Source organism: Neomonachus schauinslandi, chromosome 4 (genome assembly GCF_002201575.2).
Source record: "Neomonachus schauinslandi chromosome 4, ASM220157v2, whole genome shotgun sequence".
NCBI lineage: Eukaryota > Metazoa > Chordata > Mammalia > Carnivora > Phocidae > Neomonachus > Neomonachus schauinslandi.
The window spans coordinates 39,681,583-39,704,148 of NC_058406.1; the positions used below are offsets into that span (position 1 = coordinate 39,681,583).

Here is a 22,566-nt window from a genome sequence, read left to right on the forward strand (position 1 = left end):
TTGATGCACAATTCAAGTTTAGTTACCTAAGGAAAGAACTCTAGTTATTTTTTTCCTCAGCGCTTCTGTTAAAGAAAACACTGCCAGATTCTTCCCAGTTTCAACTCTCCCTCTACCTACTAGCCAATCTGTTGCTAGATGATTATCGATGTTTCTGGTGTGTGTTGTTGCTAATACTCCCATTATACTTCAAGGGGCTGGGTACAGATGTTACTGGGGGAATATGTTTAGTAGAGGCCGGCTCTATAGACCACTTGTCATTTTTTGCTTGGTTTCATTTTGACCACTGGGTGCATCATGTAACCGTGCTGGCTATTTTTAAGAGCAAAAAATATATAAACCAGTAGTTAATTGATCTTACGTAGCTAAAAGAGGAGGTTAAAAGTACAGACACCTGGTGTCTCGGATGACTGAAATAAATGACTGGGGAACAGACTATTTGCTCCTTTACAGTTGGACACCCTTCCCTCCCCCCAAAAAACAAGCCCCCATATAAGTAGAAAAAGAGAGAACTTTGGCAATAAAGAAATGGCCTTGTTAGAAAAGCTTCCCAAGACTTATTGTAAATTTAGCCTTAAAGTTGATTGCTTTTCTCCCTTTTCCCGAAGAAATGGAATATTTGTTTCTCGTCCCTGAAACATTAAGAGTTCAGAGTTCGTCATGATTTCTTCCCTATACTGTCTTTAGTTTTCGTAAAAATCAGTCTATTAAAGACGTTTGCTTTTTCTAAGCACTGTTCTCGCTGTCAGTCCGGGTCTCTTCCTCCAGCCTCACGGCCACCTCTGCCCACCACGACCCCGGGCGTTGATCTGGCAGGTGCGAGGCCGAGGCCCGGGAGTGAGAAAAGGCTGTGGAGTTTACACGGTGTGCGCCCCAGAAGAGGCGGCGGCAGCGGTAGGCCTGGCCGCCCGAACTTCGAGAGCCTAGTGGGGGAGCGCGGAGGCGAGCCGGCCTGCCCAGCCAGGGCCGGGGAAAACTTGGTTCGCGCCAGCTCGCTCTCCGCCTTCCAGCAGCCACCGCCGCCGAGCCTCTAAGGCCCTGCGGCTCTCCGCAGCCGTCTTAATTAACAAGCCTCTTCCCCCTCACCCGCCCCCGCCGGGCTCCAAGAGTCCGAGGTTTCGCGTCGCAGACTCCATCCCGCCAGCCAGCCTGAGAAGGCCATACCCGGCTTCGCGGGGCAGAACGCCGATTCAGCTGAGGACTGGCCGCGGGGCGGGAGGGTGGGAACCAGCGCCTGAGACTCAGGGAGGGCTGTGGGGAGTGAGGAGGCGGGAGAAAGGGCGCGGGCGGGGGGCGGAGCGAGCGAGCTTGCGAGCGCGAGCGCCTCCTGGGCAGTGGGCGGGGCGTGGGCGGTGCCCGGCCTTCCCGCTCCTGCGGCGCTGCAACTCAGCCGAGCCTCCTTAAAACTCTGCCGTTAAAATGGGGGCGGGTTTTTCAACTCAAAAAGCGCTCAATTTTTTTCTTTTCAAAAAAAGCTGATGAGGTCGGAAAAAAGAGAGAAGAAACCGGCACCGTCTCTGCAGCGGCAACAGAAGCAGCAATTGTTTGAGCGAAAAAAGAAGCCAGGGAGGGAGGGAAGGAAAAGAGCTCAAAGGAGGACAACGCGCAAGTGTCTGTAGGGGTGAAGAGAGCAGGGACCGGCGATTTGGGGGAACCAGCTACAAAAGAAACTGTCACTGGGAGCGCTGCGGCTCTGGAGGAAGCAGTGCTGCCCGGCTCGGCTCCGGGGCACAGTTAGCTGGCGGCCGCTGCCCTGTCGGCGGCACAGGCTGGGGGCACAGGCCGGGGGACAGCGAGAGGTTGGCGAAGTGGCACCGGGTGTCGGAGTCGCTGGGCTCTCGTCGAGAGGGCGGTGGGACTGGCTGCGCTCTGGCATTGTGGCGACTCCCCATACTCAGACCTTGGCCTGCGCTTCTCTGGTCGCTCTCGATCTCCGGAGGCCCCCAGAAAACTGGGAAAGGAAGGAAAAGACGGCGGCTGCAGCTCAATGAGCGTCTACAGTGGGAAGTCTGAACTGGCTCGGTCGTAGGCGGGAAGTTACGGGTGGGTTGCCCTGTGCATCCGCGATGCTGCCGCGCGCTGCCCCAGCAGCCCGGGCCCCATAGACGCTTCCCGCATCACTCGCTCCCTTCCTCACGCTGCTGGGAGTCCCGGGACCTGGTGGGGTCGGCATGACCGACTTGCCCGGAGCCCGCCGCGCGCCGGGCAGTCTCCGGAGACGCGCTCCGAGCCTGGCTCCCACGGCCTCTGAGACTCCGCAGGGCTGCGGCAGCCCAGCGGGCGGGCTACGCAGCCTGCCCATGCGGCGTTAGCCAGCAGTTCGGCCGGAACGCGAATAAAGGCTCCTCCTGAGAAGCGGAGGCGACTGAAGAGTCGTGAAGACCTGTAACTTGAGGGCCACGGAACTGCTACTCCCGTTTGCCTTTGGCGATCATCTTTAACCCTCCCGAGCACGTCAGCATCCAGCCACCGCGGCGCTCTCCCTGCGGAGGACTCAGCACTACCCCTTCGGTGAGACGGATGGAGACCGAGCCCCTCCGAGGACCTGCCCCAGCGGTTCTGGCTCGCGCGGCTCAAGTCACCACCGTGAACAAGGGTGGGTTAATGCCTTTTCTTCCCCCCCCCGAAATGTCTTTTCTTCCGCGGTATTTTGTGCCCTGATCTAGTCCCTTAAGTCTCCGCACACATTCCTCACAGAGATCTGTAGTGTAGATACGTGACATCTCTGTCTACATTTTACGTCCAGAGTAATTTGCCAAGAATATATATATGTCTGTGTGTCTTTCTGTTGAGTCACCAGAATTCTTCACAGGGGTTAAGCTAAAAAGCGAGGAGCGGAGCCCCTCTCCAATGGCTCAGTTTTGCTGAATAATCACGTGTGAATCGAGGGGCGGGCTTTTGGCAGGCAGATCTTACTAGTATTTACTACCAAGCTCTACTCCAGATTAACCATCCCAGTCCTTCTGTCAGTCTCCGATGCCATCATGCAACCTGGTTAGGAGCAAAGGAAAGGGGAAAAAGAAAAACAACTAATTCATCTTTTCCCGATCGTCAGGACCCTAAAGAATGGCCGAGCCTTGGGGGAACGAGTTGGCGTCTGCAGCTGCCAGGGGGGACCTAGAGCAACTTACTAGTTTGTTGCAAAATAATGTAAACGTCAATGCACAAAATGGATTTGGAAGGACTGCGCTGCAGGTTGGTATCCAGAGAGGTGGGGAAAACAGGTCAACAATGTTGCCTACGTGACCGGGTTTCTGGAATAACGGCTTTTAAGCTTTCAGGGGTACAAAATTTCACTTTTTAAAGCCTAGTTGGTTGCCATATTTTATATCTTTAAGTGGATCCAACTCCCCAAAATGACGTACTTTGAACAAACTCGTCAAATTCAATAACCTCCTCGATATCAAATGGGTTCCAGGTTTGGTCTTAATTTTTGGAATGTTTTTGTGACGGTTGGGATTTAAAAGTAGTCGTAGCAGCGCCGAGGTGTGTGTGTTTTTTTTTAAGACAGCTCTGTAAACACATTATTATGATTATTATTTGAAGTAAATACACTGCTATTAGTGGTTTCCGTGCTTTGCTCCAATAATTGACTTTAACGTTAATTTTCCTGACTACTGGCGAGGGTGTTTTTCCTTCAAATGCTTCAAGTTTTGACAAACGACCTTTCCTCCTTTGGAATGGGTGGCCTGGGCACGGGGACAGGATGTACATTTCACAGTTAATGTAATACCATCCACCCATTCAGGATTGAGGAGGAATAAAAAGTTGAATTTTCTAATCAGAGCTCAGTTTGTAGTATTTTTGTCTCTGCGGTCATGTGGTGGTATGTTCTAATTTTCAGTAATTAGATTTACAAGCAAGAAATGAAACATGTTCAGCTGCCAAGTATTGTACCTGATATTTTTTTTCCTCCTCTGAATGTTAGTTATCAAGTAACTTAGTTGAAAGGCTTAGAAACAGAAAAATGGCAAAGTAGTCTCAAATAGTTGCTTTATCAGAGTTCTGATGGTATTCTTATGAACTATTCTTATTCGGAAATGCAACACTTGAAGCTGTTTTTGAAAATCCTTTGGGGAGAAGGTTTTAGAATGCTTTGTTTTACAAGAATTAGAAATTTAAGTGGCAGGAGATACACTATTAACAGACGAAGTTCAGTCTGTGCATTTTAAAACAATATACTGACCTTGCAAAAATTTCGGTATTAAGGAAGCTTATGCATAGATACCAAATTATTTAATCTTGTCATTTCGGGTAGGTTCTGTGGAATAAGGAATTTTTTTATTTGTCCACCTAGTAGTTTTTAATAGGTTTGGTGGTGATAACAATGCTACAAATTTAACACATTGAAAAGTTTCCTATTGAAAACCCAAAAGGTTATATAAATCTCACAAAGAATGAGCAACTTAACCCATGTTCAGAATAAGATCTTACAGGACTTTTGACGAACAGGAAGACTGGGAAATTAATACTGACAAAAAAAGTTTTGGCATTTTTAATACAACTTTGCAATCTTGTTTATATTAACCACACTTATCAATATACTAACACCCACTTATTGTGGCTTAACCCTAGTACATATAATGAAACATACACAAACAGAAGTCTCAAGGCTTATTTTCAGTATGTATAATCCTGACTCTGAAGTTGTGTCATAATTCAAGAAAGAACTTTCTTCAAAACCATTTCCAATATTACTATTATTTCTGTGGAAGATGGCAAATTTTCTTCTATAATTATGTTCATTTAACTCTGTTGCAAAAGCTTTTCCCCCCTTCCTAGTATAAACTTTTCAATCAGGATAATATCAAAGGCCTTAATCACACATTTGCTTTACAAAGATCCAAGGTGTCTGTCCCTTATTTTTCCCAGTCCAGGTCCTTAAATGTGACTAAATCTCTAGAGGTAGATGTGGCAAAAATTAGAATGTGTTCATTTTTAACCAAAAAGTATATTTTATTGAAATTCTCAAAAAATAAATTATGTATCATTTTTACCACTGCTCCAAAGGAAGGGCTAAGTCCCCAGGGTTTTATCAACCGGGAAGCGTGATATCTTGGCCATCTGTATAGTTTGCATTTATAAAATACTATTTATTCTAAACATATTTTATTACTTAATTTGTGATTGTTTTATAAATAAACAGTTTAAGTGATCAACTTTGTATGGATTTTTCAATGGATATTTAATTTCACAAACATTTGAGTATCTACTGTGTAATCTATTTATTATAAATTTAAGTTGTTATGAATATACCTAAATATAAATGAAACCAGTTAAAATGCTGAACTATTTTCTGGCATGTTAATGAGGCTACATTTTTTTCACAACTAAATTATATGTATTATATAATTGCATGCTGCTCTACAAGACATTTTATAATTAGGAGAGCCTAACAGAGGCCCCTATTAAAGTGAAATGTATTCAGACAACAGTAGGTTAAGTCTTTGTCATGTGAATTATTTGTATGTTGATAGCAAATTTTAATACCACATTCTGACTTTTAAAATGGTGGCAGTTTACAAATAGCTATTCCTAAATGCCTGATAATAACTGCAAAAGGAAATAAGATGGCATCACCAGTTGATTATTAAATGCACTCAAACCACAAGACAAAGTTGTCTGTCTCAAAATACACATTAAATATCTTATTTTCTCTTCGTTTGCTCACTTAAAAATCAGGAAGCTAGTTAGAACTTTAAGAAACAGTAAGTGATATAGTAGGATCACTGTTTCATTCTTTTCAAGAACGGTTGCCATGCAATCATCTCCTGTCTAATACATAGCATATCATGAACTCAGCTTTAGACAAATCAGTATCATAAGCAGTGTAGAATACCATTGACTATTTAACACTTGAACAATCAGTAACATTTTAAAATTTCAGGTGAAGGATTCTAAGCACCAAACACACCCGGTAGCCAATATGAAGTAACTTGCAAAGAAAAAATATTTTTAAAAAACACTTGGAAATTTGAGCTATATCTTTTTGGAGAGAACTTGTGAAAATTAATAATTTAAGAAAATATCAGGTCCGGTGTTTTAATAGATCATTTTTATACTAGGTGATGGTGTCTGAGGTGTGGAAACACTTCTTGGGGGGTTTAAAGAAACTCACTCTCCTTATTTCTTTTCAGTAGCTATTTAGAAAATAAATTTTATCTACATTTGATATTTCAGAATTAATAACCCAGGTTTTATGTTTTATGAGCATAAGCAAGCAAACAAGAGATTCTCAAACTCCATTTCTTTTATTTTAATAAATTCATGAAATTACACAACTCTTCATGGGAGATAGGAAACTGAGTTGTGGGGTGAATTTTCTACAAGTTTTACTGGTTATATTTTATTGATCAATTTATCCTACTTTTGGGCCCGTTTAAGATATCCCATCATAGAAGCTCAATTTTTAGAGGTCTTCTTCTACTTTTACCTACTAGGACTTTCTTTCCTGCAATTGAGCCCTTCAGACCCCACCAGGTGGGTCTTCCCCAAGCACTCTTTCACCAAAAATAAAGTTATATAAAGAGGAGACATGGATATTTTAAAATATTCTTGTAAGAGCACTTGAAGGATTCTCCCGTTTTCTCTTCTTTCCTAGGTTATGAAACTTGGAAATCCCGAGATTGCCAGGAGACTACTACTTAGAGGTGCTAATCCCGATTTGAAAGACCGAACTGGTTTCGCTGTCATTCACGATGCAGCCAGAGCAGGTTTCCTGGACACTTTACAGACTTTGCTGGAGTTCCAAGCTGATGTTAACATCGAGGATAATGAAGGGAACCTGCCCTTGCACTTGGCTGCCAAAGAAGGCCACCTCCCTGTGGTGGAGTTCCTCATGAAGCACACGGCCAGCAAAGTGGGGCATCGGAACCATAAGGGGGACACCGCCTGCGACTTGGCCAGGCTCTACCGGAGGAACGAGATTGTTAGCCTGATGGAGGGAAACCAGGCTGAGGGAGCTTCAAATTTGCAATGAATGTGGGGAGGGCTCTCCCACACTGCCTTCTGTTTTGTCAGTTAATTGGTTGGCTGTCCTATTTTACTATCACTTGTTAAAATTCAGTTTTGTCATATTTTAAGCAGCTAGTTAAATCTTCTCAGACTGCAAAGTGGAAATCTTATTACAGGTTTATGAATATATTTAAGCAACATCCTTTTCACCTGCAAAATCCTGAGTTCTAACATGTAATTGCAAATAGCTTTGGCTTTCTCCTGAATATGTTATCTTGCCTTGACTTTTTCCTTGCTTCTTCCTTTGCCAGTCTCAAAACCCAGCTTAAGAGATTTTGTTTTAAAAATGGTTTGTCCTGATGCTTCTTTTGCCTAATTAAAACACTTTTTCAAAACAGGACAATGTTTTTCTGTGATTTCCACTCTATTACCCCCACATAGTTTGCCACTTGCTAAGAAGTGTACTAAAAGATCACAATGTTGTAAGTCTCAACATTAGAAAAGTAGACCAAGTAAAAAGCTAGACATATTCTACTGATGATTGAGTTATTCTTTCTTTCCTCATGCCTCCCTCCAAAGATTTTACTTGGCGCCTCGTATTTCTCTTTACAACAAAATAAGGACAACATTTTTTGAAGAGCTGAAATTATTGCAATGTGAATTTTTCCTAATATTCAATCTTCCCCTTTTCTCAAAGTTAAGATAATAGTTGAAAAACGGGTTTCAGAGGTAGCGATCTGAAAACAAATATATATTAGCTCTAAAAGTCACTTTTAAAGTACCACCGTAAAAGTGCTTCCCACTAGTTGTTTTTTTTAGATCACAAAGTGAAACAACTGGTTAAATAATACATTTCCCAAAATTATACCATAAGTATACTATCACATTTTTTCTCCCTGCATGTCAGAAATGTAACATTACAAAATGTTAAGTCTTAAAACATAACGCAAATACAAATTTTTAGGGGATAAAAAGTGCAGCAAGAAAAAAATATATAAATTACATGTAAGGGTCTTAACTAATTAATTATATATACATGTAAGTGTCTTAACTGCAGTATAATAAATATAGAAACTTTTACAATCAGTAAATAGGCCACTCTTATATATGGTACTTGATTTCCACAAAACTTTTTAGTAAAGGCTTATAAAATCTTGTTAAGACTACACTTAGCTAAAAACAAAAAAAATTGAAATAGAAATATCAAATTTCCAAGAGAATTGTCCAGCATCTACTACTTACTTTAATTTTAATTAAAGATTTTCACCAAAGGATTTCAATGCTGTTACCATTTATAAATTTATAAATACTTTATTCATCATCTCCGACATGAACAAAGATGTTTTATGTGAAAGCTCTCTCCTTCTGCTGTATAAGCTCCCTGCCCTGGCTCCAAAAAGAAAAAAATACTTTAAGGTTTATTGAAGGACATGGTTCTGATGCCTGCCCTAACAAGGATTGGAATGGTCGCAGGCAAGTGGTTTTCAATAATTTATTTTCCGTGATAGTATAAAAGAATATAGGAGAAAAAGTTTTATCCTTTTCACTTATCACTAAAGTTCACCTTCCTTAAGTTCAGTAAGACTTCAACTTCTGCCACCCTAACCACAAATTACTGAATAAATTAATTTTTGACAGCAACATGAAATTAAATTAAAAATATTAAATTTTAAAGTTTAGAAAAAAGTAGAAATTGGGATGTTTTGAAGGAAAAAGTGTTGTGTTTTGAATTTTAAAACCAGAATCAGTATACAAAATACACTGCTTGGGAAAACAATACTTTCTAAACACAAGCTTATTACTAAAAAATAAAAACAACCCTTTTTACAAGTTGCAACTATAAAGATGGACATATCTGAATTTAAAGTGAAGTTTAATTAACTTTTCAGTATCCAAGTTTTAGCATTAAAATTACTCTTTAGAGATTTCAAATCTAAAGGCATAGGGTGTCTATAAAGCTGAGAAGTACTTCTACAGTTGCTTTGTTCTTAAGTGGTTGGAGCACAGTAAGGGGAGTGGGAGCTCTCTCTTGCTCTCTTCATTAGCCTAAAATTTGCTAAGAATTAAAACATCGGCACATTTCTTTGGCTCTTTGCAGGAAATAGCTTTACTAATCTAAGTATTTTAGAAATGAGTTATGTGGTCCCCCTCTAGGAAATATGAAAAGCCATTATTCAATCTCTCAAAAACCTCGACAATATTCAGCAAGGCTTTGAATGTATACGATGTATACGATGGAAGAGAAGGTGCTGTTGAGTTTAATGGGATCTAATTTGTAACGAGCTGAGGTAGAGAAGGGTCTGAACTTAATTCAGATACCGAGAGGAGCGGCAAGCGCAAATGGACAGAATGATCAGAATCCCAGGAGACCACGCTATGTAAAGGATGGAGGATACTTAAGCAGGGATGCGCTGTCAAATTCAGTTCTTCACTGCATCCGCATCCACTTCTGGAAACTCGGGCTCAGCCTTTGCCCGGTAAATTGAATTCAAGCTTATACGTGGGACACTAATCGCACCTCAGGCCACATTCTGGTCCTTGAGCCACTGAGCAAACTTCATTTTACCATCTTTCGGTAGTGAATCAATAGTTTTCTGATAAACATTACGCATCTCACAATGGGGTGATGAGCTCCTACACACACACCACCCTGGGTGAGTAATAAATAAATAAAATCTAAAAGCAATTCAATTGGTAATATTATAAATTTTCCTGATCATGAAACGAACGTTGTGGAATCCGTAGCCCGGGACTGGTTTCGAAATCTCAGTTCCCAAAAAGGTGCTTTCGGCTTTTGCCGGGGGGGTAGAAGTAATAGTCCAGAAGCGCTGGAAGATCACAGTGCTGGAGCGAGAAAGGGTCGTACCGTCAGCTTTCCCGACTGCCCTAAGCTACCTTCATCGAAAGACTCCGGCGGGGGGGAGGGGAGGAGGGGAGTCCCGGTCTTGCTATCTCGAGACTGTTTTGATTTTACACGGCAGTTCCAAAAAAAAAAAAAAAAAAAAGCAGATCCACGGAGGGACCTACTCAGAGAGGCAGGAGACAATCTTCAAGCCTGAGACCCGGAATAAAGCTCTGCCCATTGCCAACCTAAGCCAAGCCGTCTATGCAGGGGCTGCGAAGACATCCTTTCTGTCCCTTCGAAACTCTCCAGACGCCAACGGCAGCTCCGGCTCCCCAGTGAGGAAGCTGAGCCCAGAGCTCCCTCAGGGCGCGCAGAAAAGCCCGGCGTGGGGGTGGGGGAGTTTCAAAACCGTTAGCTCGCGTTTTTTTTTTTTCTTTTCCCTCCCTCGCTAAGGTTTCTTTTCTTTTCTCTTCCTGTCCAAATATTTCAAATTTCCGCGCCTTAAATAACAGTCTCCTTTTATTTAGTTAGTTTCCTCGGCAGGTTTGGCCGCCCGCTTGTCTCTGCCCCCCATCGGGCCCGGGGCGTCTCGGGCGCCTCGGTGCTGCCTGCAGCCCCTGCGCGCTGCCCCCGGCCCAGGCTGCGTGGCTCAGAGCGCGCCAGCCGGAGCCACAGCCCCCTCTTGCCGCGACCTCGCTTGACCCGGCTCTCCGGGCGCCCAGAGCCAGCTAAGGCCGCCCCCCGCCCGGACGCCTGTCTGCCTCCCAGCTCGACTTCCCTCCCCGGACTTTGGAGCCTTTTCTGCTTCGGGGTTTGGATCCCGGTCGCCCTGGAGCGGCGAAAGGGCCGCGGCAATAGGAAAGCAGCGGAGAAAGCCAGTGGCCGGAGCCTGCCCCAGCCCCCACCCCGCGGGTAACCTTGGAGGCGCCCTCGGAGTGAGTGTGTGCGTTGCTGCGCCAGCCGGCTGAGGCGAGCGGGTGCACCGCTCAGCGGGCAGGAGGCGGGAGCTGGGGGCGGGGAGGGGGAGCGGGCCCCGGCGCCTGCCGGCCGCTGCCACAACGCCCCGGAGCTGCGGGCTACTGGGGCGGCCAGGGTCCCTCGGCCCTGGCCTTCAGGCAGCGGTCCCTGAGGAGGCGGCGGCCATCCCACTGGATGGTCCCGGCGACCTGTGCCTGAGGACTGGGGCCGGAGGGCGACGTGGGAGCAGGGGCAAGCGGGCCGGTGAGTGCCTAGCTTTCCGTGGAGGTGAGCTGGCGGCGGGACGCGGCGCGGCGGCTGGAGCAACTCCACGCCCAATGCCAATGCCAGCACTCCCTCCTCCTCCCCCCGTGACAGCTGAGGACAGCCGGGCTCCGAGCCTTGCGTCCAACTGCGAGGAGGCAAATGTACCTCAGGCTTCTCAGCCCCTTAGACTATTCGGGAATTTGCCCTGTGGTGTTGCCTTCTCCCCCCCGCACCTCCCCCATAAACTACTAGTCGTCCAGGACTGAAAATGCACGTTCTTTCGGAAAGACCCTCGGCGCGAAATACAGAGATTGCAGGCCCGCCGGCACTTTGGGTGGGGCCCGGGCGTGCAGAACACCTAGAAGGGGTCTTCTTGTTCTGTTTTTACCCGGAATAGATCCGAATATCGAGTATGGATCTTCAAGCGGTGTCTCAAAGAATAAAAACTCTCCAGATCTGGATATTGACTTGGTAAATTAAGGTTCCAGTGAAATGTTTTGCCATCTGTTACAGAAACATTGTGCAAGCTTCAGGTGTTAGGATGTGGGTTTGGAATTTTCTGTAGTGTCTTTAATTCCCAAAGACATGAAATAACAGCATGGTAACACACCCGGCCAGTGAGCAAAGGTTATCCTTGCCACCACAGCACCTGCAAAAGCACAAGTGGAACTCACATATTTTGCTTCCTGAGTTCTAAAATGGCTTCTGAACGGTCCAGAGGTACCAGCACAGACAAGGAGGGGGACAGGAGACGGGAAAAGTGTTTGTACATTAAAACAACAACAACAACAACAAACTACACTGCCATTATTACACTTCAGTTAATCCACCTCACCTCTCTTTCTCCCAGCCCTCATCCTCATTGGTCAAGGAAGAATTTTAGTGTAGGCCTATTCTATAATTCCATGTACAGCCTTTATCTCTTTCTCACCCCCTCCTCCCCCCAAAAAACCAGTCGGCCAAAAATATCAGCTCTTTTGCGGAGGAAGTAAAAAAACCACCAATCCTTATCCAAACTACCCGTCATTTCTTTTGTGTACTAAGAAGGAATCCTACATGTAACCAGTACTATGAAAGAAGAAATGATTTACCTGGACTTCAAACACATTTAATTGGTATAATTAAAGTGATATTAATTATCTTTTAAGATGAAACTAATGGGACAGTTTCTGGAATTGATAGGTGAAAAGCTAAAAAAATCACCGACATGTTTGGAGACGCAGCTTCTGTTCTTCTTTATATTTAATCAGTACAGTAGTTACTTAGGAAAAAAATAGGTCCTTTATCTTGACCATATAAAGCAATATCATGCTAATTTTATTTTAGTTATATGCCTTAGTTTTTCAGATTAGTTATATATAGTGATAGTTCACTACAAAGCAAAACTGACAACTTCTTATAATGTTAAAATTTTAATTTGGAAATGCAACCAAATTATCACAACTGTATTAAAATACAGTCTACTCCCCTGTTTCTTCTAAATGTACAATGTGCACAACTCGCTGATAAAGAAGTCTGCCCTGAGTTTAAAATTTATGCTTTGGAAACATAATTTCCTAAATTAAAAAATAACTCACTGATCTTTAAGAATAATTATTCTATAATTTGGCTATTCTGTGTATAGCTAATACAACAGTATCTCGCTGTCTTACATTTTGGAACTATTGTAAAAGCCATTTGGGCCCAAATAGTTCTTGTTCCATAGTTTTCTCCTTCAGATATTTTTACTAAAAAGTGACTGTCAATGATGCAACTGATGTCCGTTCTGATGTCCATTCTGCTAATCCAGAAACTTCAGACCAAACCTATACAGGCCATTTTAAAAGGAACATGCATTTCTTCTATGTCAAAACTTAGGAAAGGTATGATTGAATGTTAACATTTGAAAGTCCTAGAATAACTAATTTGCAAATCAGTTATTATAGTGTAGTGATGATTCAAGATGAAATTTTTAAAACTTCATATTTTAGAAGAATAAGTGGGTTCAAATTATTAAAGTAAGCAACATTTGATGATGATTAATAGTATAGTATTTCCTATCTCAATACTCAAATAAGCAACAGTGTGTATTCTGGTATGATTTTTAACTGTCAAGATAATAATATATAATAATCATCATTAGATATAGGAGTAATTGTTCCAGAATCTCTTTTCCACTGCTAAGTAAAATGTAATTAAAACACAGTGCTCTTTTTAAAAAACACTTCACTACATAATCACCTATATTTTTGGCTGGCCCTTTTTTTTTTTTTTTTTTACTTTTTGTATTTTTTTGCCTCCACATTTTAGGTGATGGACAAAAATAGCATGTAGAAAGAGGTTTCCAATTCTCTTTTATTCCTGTTTCCTCAGCCATCTATTTCTCTATTCACAAACATTACTTCAACTTTAAAAATCATATATTGTGACGTTAAAAAGTAATTGTTATTCCCATTAATTTAAATTTATCATAGGCCTATAAGTGAAAAAGCACTCAATCTGTATTTTATTTAAAATAAAGTGAAAAAAGTGTGGATATTAGGTTGTAGCAAGTGTGTATTTATGTTTTGAATATAAATTTCCTGGAATCTTAAAACCTATTTAATATTTTGACATATGCTAAGACTTTTAGTGCAGGATCAAGATCTAGAAAATCTTAAATTTCTGGTCTTCAGAAAATAATATATTTTAATTTGCCATATTAAGATAAGACCAGTTGTTTTAACAATAAAAAGTTAAAATGTTGATAGAGAAAAATATGAAGGTACAAAATATCATTGTACCACCGTGATATCAAATCTAATGCAATGGCTTTTTTAAATAAATTATTCTCTACTGGTAAATTGTATATTTTAATTATAGTGGTCACTATTTTACAGTTAAATTTTGCACTTGGCACACGGACCAGAGTTTTCTATGTTCATCTAAAAGCATATGGTTGTTATCATGCAGGTATTCAAAGTAATACTTTGTGGTCCTGTCCTATATGGGTATTTTTATGTACATGTGTGCATGTTTAGATATTTCTTACTAAAGTTCACTACTGAGCAAATAGATATTTTGAACAAATACTATCAATTCACTTTATATTATAATTTTAAGATGTAAAATCATGATCTGCTATAGAAATGTTAGCTGATAATTTTTTAGATATAGGTGAAATCATTTTCATTAATGATCCAGGGAAGGATATAAATTAAAATCTGAGAACTTAAAATACTGATGCAGGTCCTAGTTCTTCCTAGGTTATTGTTTCAAATTCCTGTCATGAGGCAAATGTATATGAAAGCAACTTAACATCCACAATTAATATAATCAAATTTGAAATAATAGAAATAGAATTGTGATAGTGACAAGAGGAAGAATGGATACTTAAAATGTGGGTAGCCATGACTGTAGGTTAATTTAATTTCAATTACATGATAGGCAATTTGCTAACTAATCCAAAAGCAAGGACAAAACAAGACTAGTAAAAAGACATCTGCCCAAGAATTCAAAAGCGGGCAAACAAGATCAAAATTTTCTTTTCATTGTACCACCATAGGAAATATAAACAAGTTAATTTTCTTGGTATGGATAAGTTTCCAGTTTCCAGTGAAGTTTTCTACTCTTTCACTTGCTTAATGCTCTTAAAACATATAGCTAGAAAATAACCACTTACTATTTACAGTCATATTTTAAAATTACATATATATTATGTTTTACTTAAATACAACAGACACATATTCTGTCCCAAAAGAGCAAGTTCAGCACGATTCTGAAAGGGAGAGTGATACAGTTGGACATCTGGACTAAACTGAGGGGCTGTTTAATGTGAAACCCAAGTGGGGCCACATGGGAGAGAGCACTGAATTGACTGAATGCTGGCTAATTTGCTTAAGAGTAATCAAAAGGGCTCTGAGCCTAGTATACATTGTCTATAGTTGTTTAAATACACAATGTACCTAATACAAAAGCAAATAACCTTATTCAAAGACACTTCAAGGAAGAGGTATATATTTTTTTGCATCCAGAAGGACATCACAGATGTCACAGGGAAAATATTAATGTAGCAACATAAAAGAGAACTGCACATAATAACATCAGCTGAAGATCAATGATTGGTTTCAATTTCTTAAGAAAGTCTTATGTTTTAAAGATTTAAAATGCACAGTTCTTCAGACATATGACTTGCATCTATAAAATACACAACACAAACTTAATATTCTAATTTTTAAAATTTCCACAAAAAAGTACTCCAAGATGCCTTTTAGTTCATGAGATCCTATTGAAATATCATGCACCATATCCTAAGATCAGCAAGTAAATGCTGTGGCTTATCAACGTAAAAGAATTTTAAAGATCAGTACTTTCTAAGGAAAATGTCCTTCTTGAATTATTAGGATGAAGATATGGAAATTTTTAGTAGCACATTTTGTCTTCTACAAAAAAAACCCCAGATTATATTTAGGATCAATGTAAAGTTAATTTGACATTTCTAAAGTAAAATAATATTTTATATCATTGTTTTAAGTTTAAATATATAGAATTTAAACAAAAGAACTCTGTATGGCCGTTGTGAGGTTTCTCTTTATTCAGCAACAGGATAGACAGAAGAGAAATTAAATCAAAACATAAAATTCAGACATAGAATTCAAATTATAGAATAACAGTCATATTAAATCAACCAAGAAAAAATTTTCTCACATCATAATCTTGTTTATTTGAGGAAAAGAACGTAAGAAAAAATATTTAAATCCCTTTTCATTAGATTAAAAGATTGCTGCCTTCTTATCCAATATTGTAGGGAATAAAATCCTAAATATTTATAAAAGAGGTATGAACATCCTAAAAAACAAGTGGCTCCCTGCTTAGGATGTGCGATAATAATTAATCTGAGATGGTTCTCTGAAGACATTTTATGTAGTTATGAATATGTTGGCATATAAAAAGTGCTGAATTGAATTTTGTCATCATTTAGTAGGCTATTAAACTGTATATATATAAAGAAAATAGGGGACACTTTAATAAGTGTCTTTTCTTTTTGGAACTTCTTAATTTATACACATACTAATTCAGTTTACAATTCAGTAAAAGGAGAGAGAAAAGGAACAAAATCAAGCATGTTAATAAATCAATATTATTTTGTATCTGTATTACCTAATTTAATATTCATAACCCCTCTCATGGATTGGGCTTTATTCTTGTATTTTACAAATCAGGAAACCCAGATTTAATGATGCTGAGTAACTTGCCCATAATCACAGGCTAGTAATTTATAGCATAATGATACAAACCCGTGTCTTCTTTAACTTCATTATGGCCAGATGGAAAGATCTTTCAGGAGAATTACTACATATCAGTCAATTCAACAACCACATATTAAGTACTCATCATTATAGTCACTTAATAGATTTATGGCCTTGGGATTAATTATATCAGAGGCTTCCCACATCTGTAAAATGGGGGTAATAATACCTAATTTGCCATGTTATTGCAAATAATAAATGAAATGTGTGTAAATCTCCTGGTATTCAGTAAACCTTTAATAAGTGGCAATTATCATTATGAGGAATACAAAATAACAGAAAATCCATTCTTGACCTTAAGGAGCTTAAAAACTATTTGGGTAAATAAAGTTTACATATGGCATACACATAACAACTGGAAAGCAAGTTCTGAGTGCATGGTAATTTGTGGTGCAGATTGCACACACAAAAAAGCAGTTTTATTAGGGAAAATCTTATTAGAAGACTTAAGATATGGATTTAAATATCCTATAGTGGAAAACTTCCCTTATTGAGAAGAAAAAGGAAAAGCCACCTCAAAATAATTGACTGTTTTTCCAGCATGTACTCTGAAAGTGTCTGTATCTAGCAAATACATCAGGTGAACAATAGAAAGTAACTGCAAGGACATGAAATATATTATTAAAAGCATAATAAGTAGGTGTTTTGAAAGGTATCTTTCATTATTTTGGAATAAGTGACTATGATACTCTGATTCAAATGGGAATAGAAAAATACTTAGGAGTTTCATAATCATAACATAATGGGATCCATAATAAGTAGTCAGTGTAGGCTAGTGAGTGAATGGTTTTAGAGCCAAATAAACTTTATTTCCAACTCTGGTACATTATATGTATCTCACCTTGCAATGGGTACTTAACCTTTCTGATCTTCATTTCTACGTTTGTAAAATGGGTATAATTACATTTACATTACAGCATTATAACAATTAGGAATATTTATTAATAAGTCATTTTATGGTCTAATATAGGAAACTTGTTTTGACATAAACCAATAGGTTTCCTGAGACTTATATTTAGTTATATTAACCAGAAAGAAAAGAAAATTCCTCTTAGGTAAACATAACCTTGACTAACACAGATATTTGTGGATTAAGAATAAAAACTTTGAGTTAAGACTTAAAGTCATTGCTCCTAGCAGCTATATACACATATGTACCTGTGACCAATATACAAGTACATTCCATTTAATAACCACTTATTAATTACCTATTATATGTGAGGTATTTTTCTATATGCTAGTATACAAAGGTGAGTAACTGGCAATTTAGTAAGGGAAACAAAATACCATATACAGAATATAATAGGATGTTAGGTATAATGAAAGCACAAAAGAAATAATAAATTGGACTTGGAAAGTAGTAAGTGCCTGAGAGAAACCAAACTCCATTTTCAAAAAGTTACTCTAGAAGAGTCAGGTAGACTTTCATTTCCGACAAAATGAAGATTAGATTTTCTAAAAAAAAAAAAAAAGAAAGAAAAAAGAAAAAAAAATCCCCAAATAAGCAAAGAACTTGTTGGATAAAATATTTTTTAAAACATGTTTTGGCATGCAAAGTGCGCTGGTAAGAAAGTAAGAGAAATCTACAGAGACAAAAAATGAGGGAAAGTGAGTCCTGATGCCAGGTGCTCTAGGGGCATCTACTGATCTCTAATGTGTTAGTTTCCTGGGCTGCCATAACAAGTACCACAAACTGGGTGGCTAAAACAACAGAAATGTATCTTCTCACATTTCTAAGGGGTAGAAGTCTGAAATCACGTTGGTTCCTTCTGAGGGCTGAGGAAGAATCTATTCCATTCCTTTCTCCTAGCTTCTGGTAGCCTCAGACATTTCTTGGCTTGTAGATGGTGTTCTTCCTAGGTCTTGGCATTGTCTTTCCTCTATGTGTGTCCAGTTTACCCCTATTTATAAGAACACCAGTCATAATGAATTAGGGCCCACCCTAAAAACCTCATCTTATATTAATTATCTGCTAAGTCTATTTCCAAATAAGATAATACTCACAAGTACTGGAGGTTAGGACTTCAGGGTCTTTTGGGGGGAGACACAATTCAGCCCATAACACCTGGTAACCTAAAGTTTTGGTTTTAAAGAAAGGCTAAAAGACAATGGTTAGGGGACTCATGAAGTAGGAAGACTGACCAAAAGCCCCTTTATAAAGCTAGAACCATCCCCCCCCCCAAATAGTAGTATGCTCAAGGAAAAGTTAAACTAAGTGTCTGTACAAATATTTGGACCATTTTTATTGTTTTTCATTTGTTTATTTTCTTATTGAGTTTTGAAAGTCCTTTGTATATTCTGAATACAAGACCTTTATCAGTATGTGTTTGTAAATATTGTCTCTCAGTCTGTGGGTTGTCTTTTCATTTAATCTTGCCTTTTGAAGAGAAGTTTTTAATTTAATGAAATGCAATTTATCAATTTTTAAATTTTCCTGTTTACGCTTTGTGTGTTCCAAGAAATCTTTGCCTAAACCAGGGGAAAAAAGTTTTTCTCCTAGAAGCTTCAAAGCTTTATAATTTACACTTAGGTATGTGATCCATTTCAAATAAATTTTTATATATGGTTTGAGATAAGGGTTGAAGGTTTTTTTTCCTTGTATATCCAGTTATTCTAGGATCATTTATTGAAAACACGATCCTTAACCATTGAATTATCTTGACATTTTTTTGGAAAAATCAATTGACCATATATATGTAGGCCTAATTATGGCTTTCTATTCTGTACCATCGATCTATATGTCTATCATTATGCAAATGTAACACTGTCTTGATTATCATAGCTTTATAATAAGTCTTGAAATCAAGTAGCCTTGAAACCAATCCAACTGTATTTGTTCAAATTTAATTTTGATATTCCAGATCCTTTGATTTCCGTATACATTTTCAAATTTTAGAATTAGTATGTCAAATTCTCAAAAAATGATTGGAATTATGTCGAGTCTATAAATCAATCTGGGGAGAACTGACATGTCAATAATTTTGAGTCTTCTAACCATGAATATCTCCCTACTTATTCAGGTTTAAAATTTTTTTCATTAATATTTTGCCACTTTCTATATAGATATTGCATAAAATTTGTCAAACTTGATCCTAAACATTTCACATTTTTAAGTTGTTTTCATTTCAATTTGCAATTGTTTATTGCTAGCATACAGAAATATAGTGACTTTTTAAATTTCAGTATAGTTAACATACAGTGTTATTAGTTTCAGGTGTATAATATAGTGATTCAACAATTCCATACATCACTCAGTGCTCATGATGACAAGTACACTCCTTTATCCACATCACCTATTTCACCCATACCCCACCTCCCTCCTCCGTGGTAACCATGAGTTTCTTCTCTATAGTTAGGTCTGTTTCTTGGTTTGTCTCTCTCCCTTCTTTTTTCCTTTGCTCATTTGTTTTGTTTCTTAAATTCCACATATGAGTGAAATCTTACGGTATTTGTCCTTCTCTGACTGACTTATTTCACTTAGCATTATACTCTCTAGCTCCGTTCATGTTGTTGCAAATGGCAAGATTTCATTCTTTTTCATGGCTGAATAATATTCCATTGTCTATTATACTACATCTTCTTTATCCACTCATCTATTGATGGATACTTGGGCTGCTTCTATAATTTGGCTATTGTAAATAAAGCTGCTCTAAACATAGGGATGCATGTAACCCTTTTAACTAGTGCTTTTGTATTCTTTGGCTAAATACCCAGTGGTGCAATTACTGGGTCATAGGGAGAAATACAGTGACTTTTTTACACTGACCTTATATCCTCCAACCTTGCTAAACTTACTAATCATTCTAGGTTTTTGGGTTTGGTTTTGTTTTGTTTTGTTTTGTTTTGTTTTGTTTTGTTTTGTTTTGTTTTTGGTAGGTTTTCATGGATAGCCATATTGTCTATAAGTAAAGAGTTTTATTTTTTTCCTTTCCAATTTGTATGCCTTTTATTTCTTTTTCTTGCCTTTCTGCACTGGCTATCACCTCCAATACAATGTTTAATGGAAGTGATGAGAGTAGACATCTTTGCCTTAGTTCTGATTTTAGGAAGAAAGCACTTAATCTATCACCATGATATTAGCTCTAGATTTTTCATAGATGCCCTTTATTAGGTTAGGGAAGTTTCCTTCTCTTCCTAGTATGCTTACACTTTTTATTTTAAAATCATAAATGGATGTGGAATTTGATAACTTTTTTCTGCTTTTATTGAGGTGATTATTTGTTGTTGTTATTGTTGTTTAACCTGTTAAGAGGGTGAGTTATATCGATTTTCAAATACTGAATTATCCTTGCATTTCTAGGAGAAACCCCACAAACCCCACTTGGTTTTGATCATACTTCCTATATATTACTGGATTTGATATGCTAATATTTTGTTAAAGATTTTTATGAGTATGTTCATTAGGGGTATTGATTTATAGCTTTCTTTACTATTAACATCTTGCTATAGATGGATGTGTGTCCCCTCAAAATCATATGTTGAGACATAATGCTCAATGTGATGCTATCAGGAGATTGTGGGAACTACTTAGGTCATGAGGGTGGAAACTTCATGAACGGGATTAGTGCTCTTATAAAAGAGACCCCACAGAGCTCCCTAGTCCCTTCCACCTATGAATCAGAAAGCAGGCCTCCATCAAACACTGATTCTGCCAGAGCCTTGATCGTGGACTTCTCAGCCTCTGGAACTATGAGAAATAAATTTCTGTTGTTTATAAGTCACCCAGTCTATGGTATTTTGTTATAGCAGCTCAAATGGACTAAGACACATCTTTTTCTGGCTTTGATACTAGAGTAATGTTAACCTCATGAGTTGGGAAGTGCTCTCTCTTCTTCTATTTTCAGAAAGAGTTTAAACAGAATGGTATTATAACTTCCTTAAATGTTTGGTGGAATTAATCATTGAAGCCCTCTGGAACTGGAGTCTTCTTCATGGCAAAGTTTTTATGTATAAATTCAAATTTTAAAATAGATATAGGGCTATTCAGGCAATCTATTTCATTTCGTAAACTTTGGTAGTTTGTGACTTTCAGGGAATTTGTCCATCTTATTTTTGTTGTCAAACTTTTTGAAAATAAGTTTGTCATAATATTGCCTTATTTTTTACATATATGTAGTATATGAAGTTATGTCCCCTCTTACATTCTTAATATTGGCAATTAATATCTTCTCTCTCTTTTATTTATTTATTTTGATCAATTGAATATATCAATTGTATTGAACTTTTCAAAGAACCATCTTTTGGCTTCACTGATTTTCTTTATTGTTTCTCTCTTCTCAATTTCACCGATATCTGTTCTTACCTTTATTATTTCCTTCTGGCGCCTTGCTTTCAGTTTAACTTGCTCTTTTCTTCTTAAAGTGAAAGCTTAGAGCTTAATGATTCAGGACACTTCTTGTTTTCTAAAAGAAACAGTTTCTGGGGCGCCTGGGTGGCTCAGTTGGTTAAGCGACTGCCTTTGGCTCAGGTCATGATCCCGGAGTCCTGGGATCGAGTCCCACATCAGGCTCCCGGCTCAGCAGGGAGCCTGCTTCTCCCTCTGACCCTCTCCGCTCTCATGCTGTTTCTCTCTCTCTCTCTCTCTTTCATAAATAAATAAATAAAATCTTAAAAAAAAAATAAAAGAAACAGTTTCTCAAATGTCCCTGCATCCCACAAATTCTGATAAGTTACATTTTCATTTTCAGTCAATTAAAAATATTTCTAACTTTCCTATGACTTCCTTTTTGATCCATGGGCTATTTCCACTATCTGTGATTACAAAATATACTTTGTATTATTTCAGTTGAGATCAAATACATAGATCATATCAACAAATGTAAATAAATGGGCTTGTTCTGGGGCACCTGGCTGGCTTAGTTGGTAGAGCATGTGACTCAATCTCAGTGTTGTGAATTTGAGCCTCATGTTGAGTATAGAGATTACTTAAGAAAAATAAAATATTTATAAATAAAGAAATAAAGTGGACTTGCTTCACCTATTAAAAGAAAAAGATATAAAAAAAAGAAAAAGATATTCATATTTCAGGACAAAAAAAAAGTCAACCTATGCTTTACTTAAGAGACATACCTCAAATTAAGTGAACCATATAGTCTAAAAAAAAAAGGGTAGTCAAAGATATACCAGGTAAATACAAACAAGCTTACTTAAAAAAAAAAAAAAAGAGGTATAGGAGAAATAGAAACACACTAATTGTATGAATCTATAATACGTGATTCTAAATCTATCATGTCAATTTTAACAGAAGATGTAAAAATAAAAAAGTTCTAAACAATG

At 38.5% G+C, this 22,566-nt stretch overlaps 1 protein-coding gene across 1 annotated transcript; it reads left to right on the forward strand.

Annotated features, from left to right (window-relative positions):
* The first annotated feature begins 1,433 nt into the window (after positions 1 to 1,433).
* On the forward strand, positions 1,434 to 7,365 carry CDKN2C (cyclin dependent kinase inhibitor 2C). Its single transcript, XM_021683900.1, has 3 exons — positions 1,434 to 2,596; positions 3,056 to 3,195; positions 6,602 to 7,365. The coding sequence occupies exons 2-3, from the start codon at positions 3,067 to 3,069 to the stop codon at positions 6,977 to 6,979; spliced, it is 507 nt and encodes a 168-aa protein (XP_021539575.1). The 5' UTR covers positions 1,434 to 2,596; positions 3,056 to 3,066; the 3' UTR covers positions 6,980 to 7,365.
* Positions 7,366 to 22,566: the final 15,201 nt, after the last annotated feature.

Coding starts and splice junctions, on each gene's coding strand:
- CDKN2C (XM_021683900.1), top strand. CDS start 3,067: ATGGCCGAGCCTTGGGGGAACGAGTTGGCGTCTGCAGCTGCCAGGGGG. Junction 3,196..6,601: donor TTGGAAGGACTGCGCTGCAG/GTTGGTATCCAG, acceptor CTTCTTTCCTAG/GTTATGAAACTTGGAAATCC.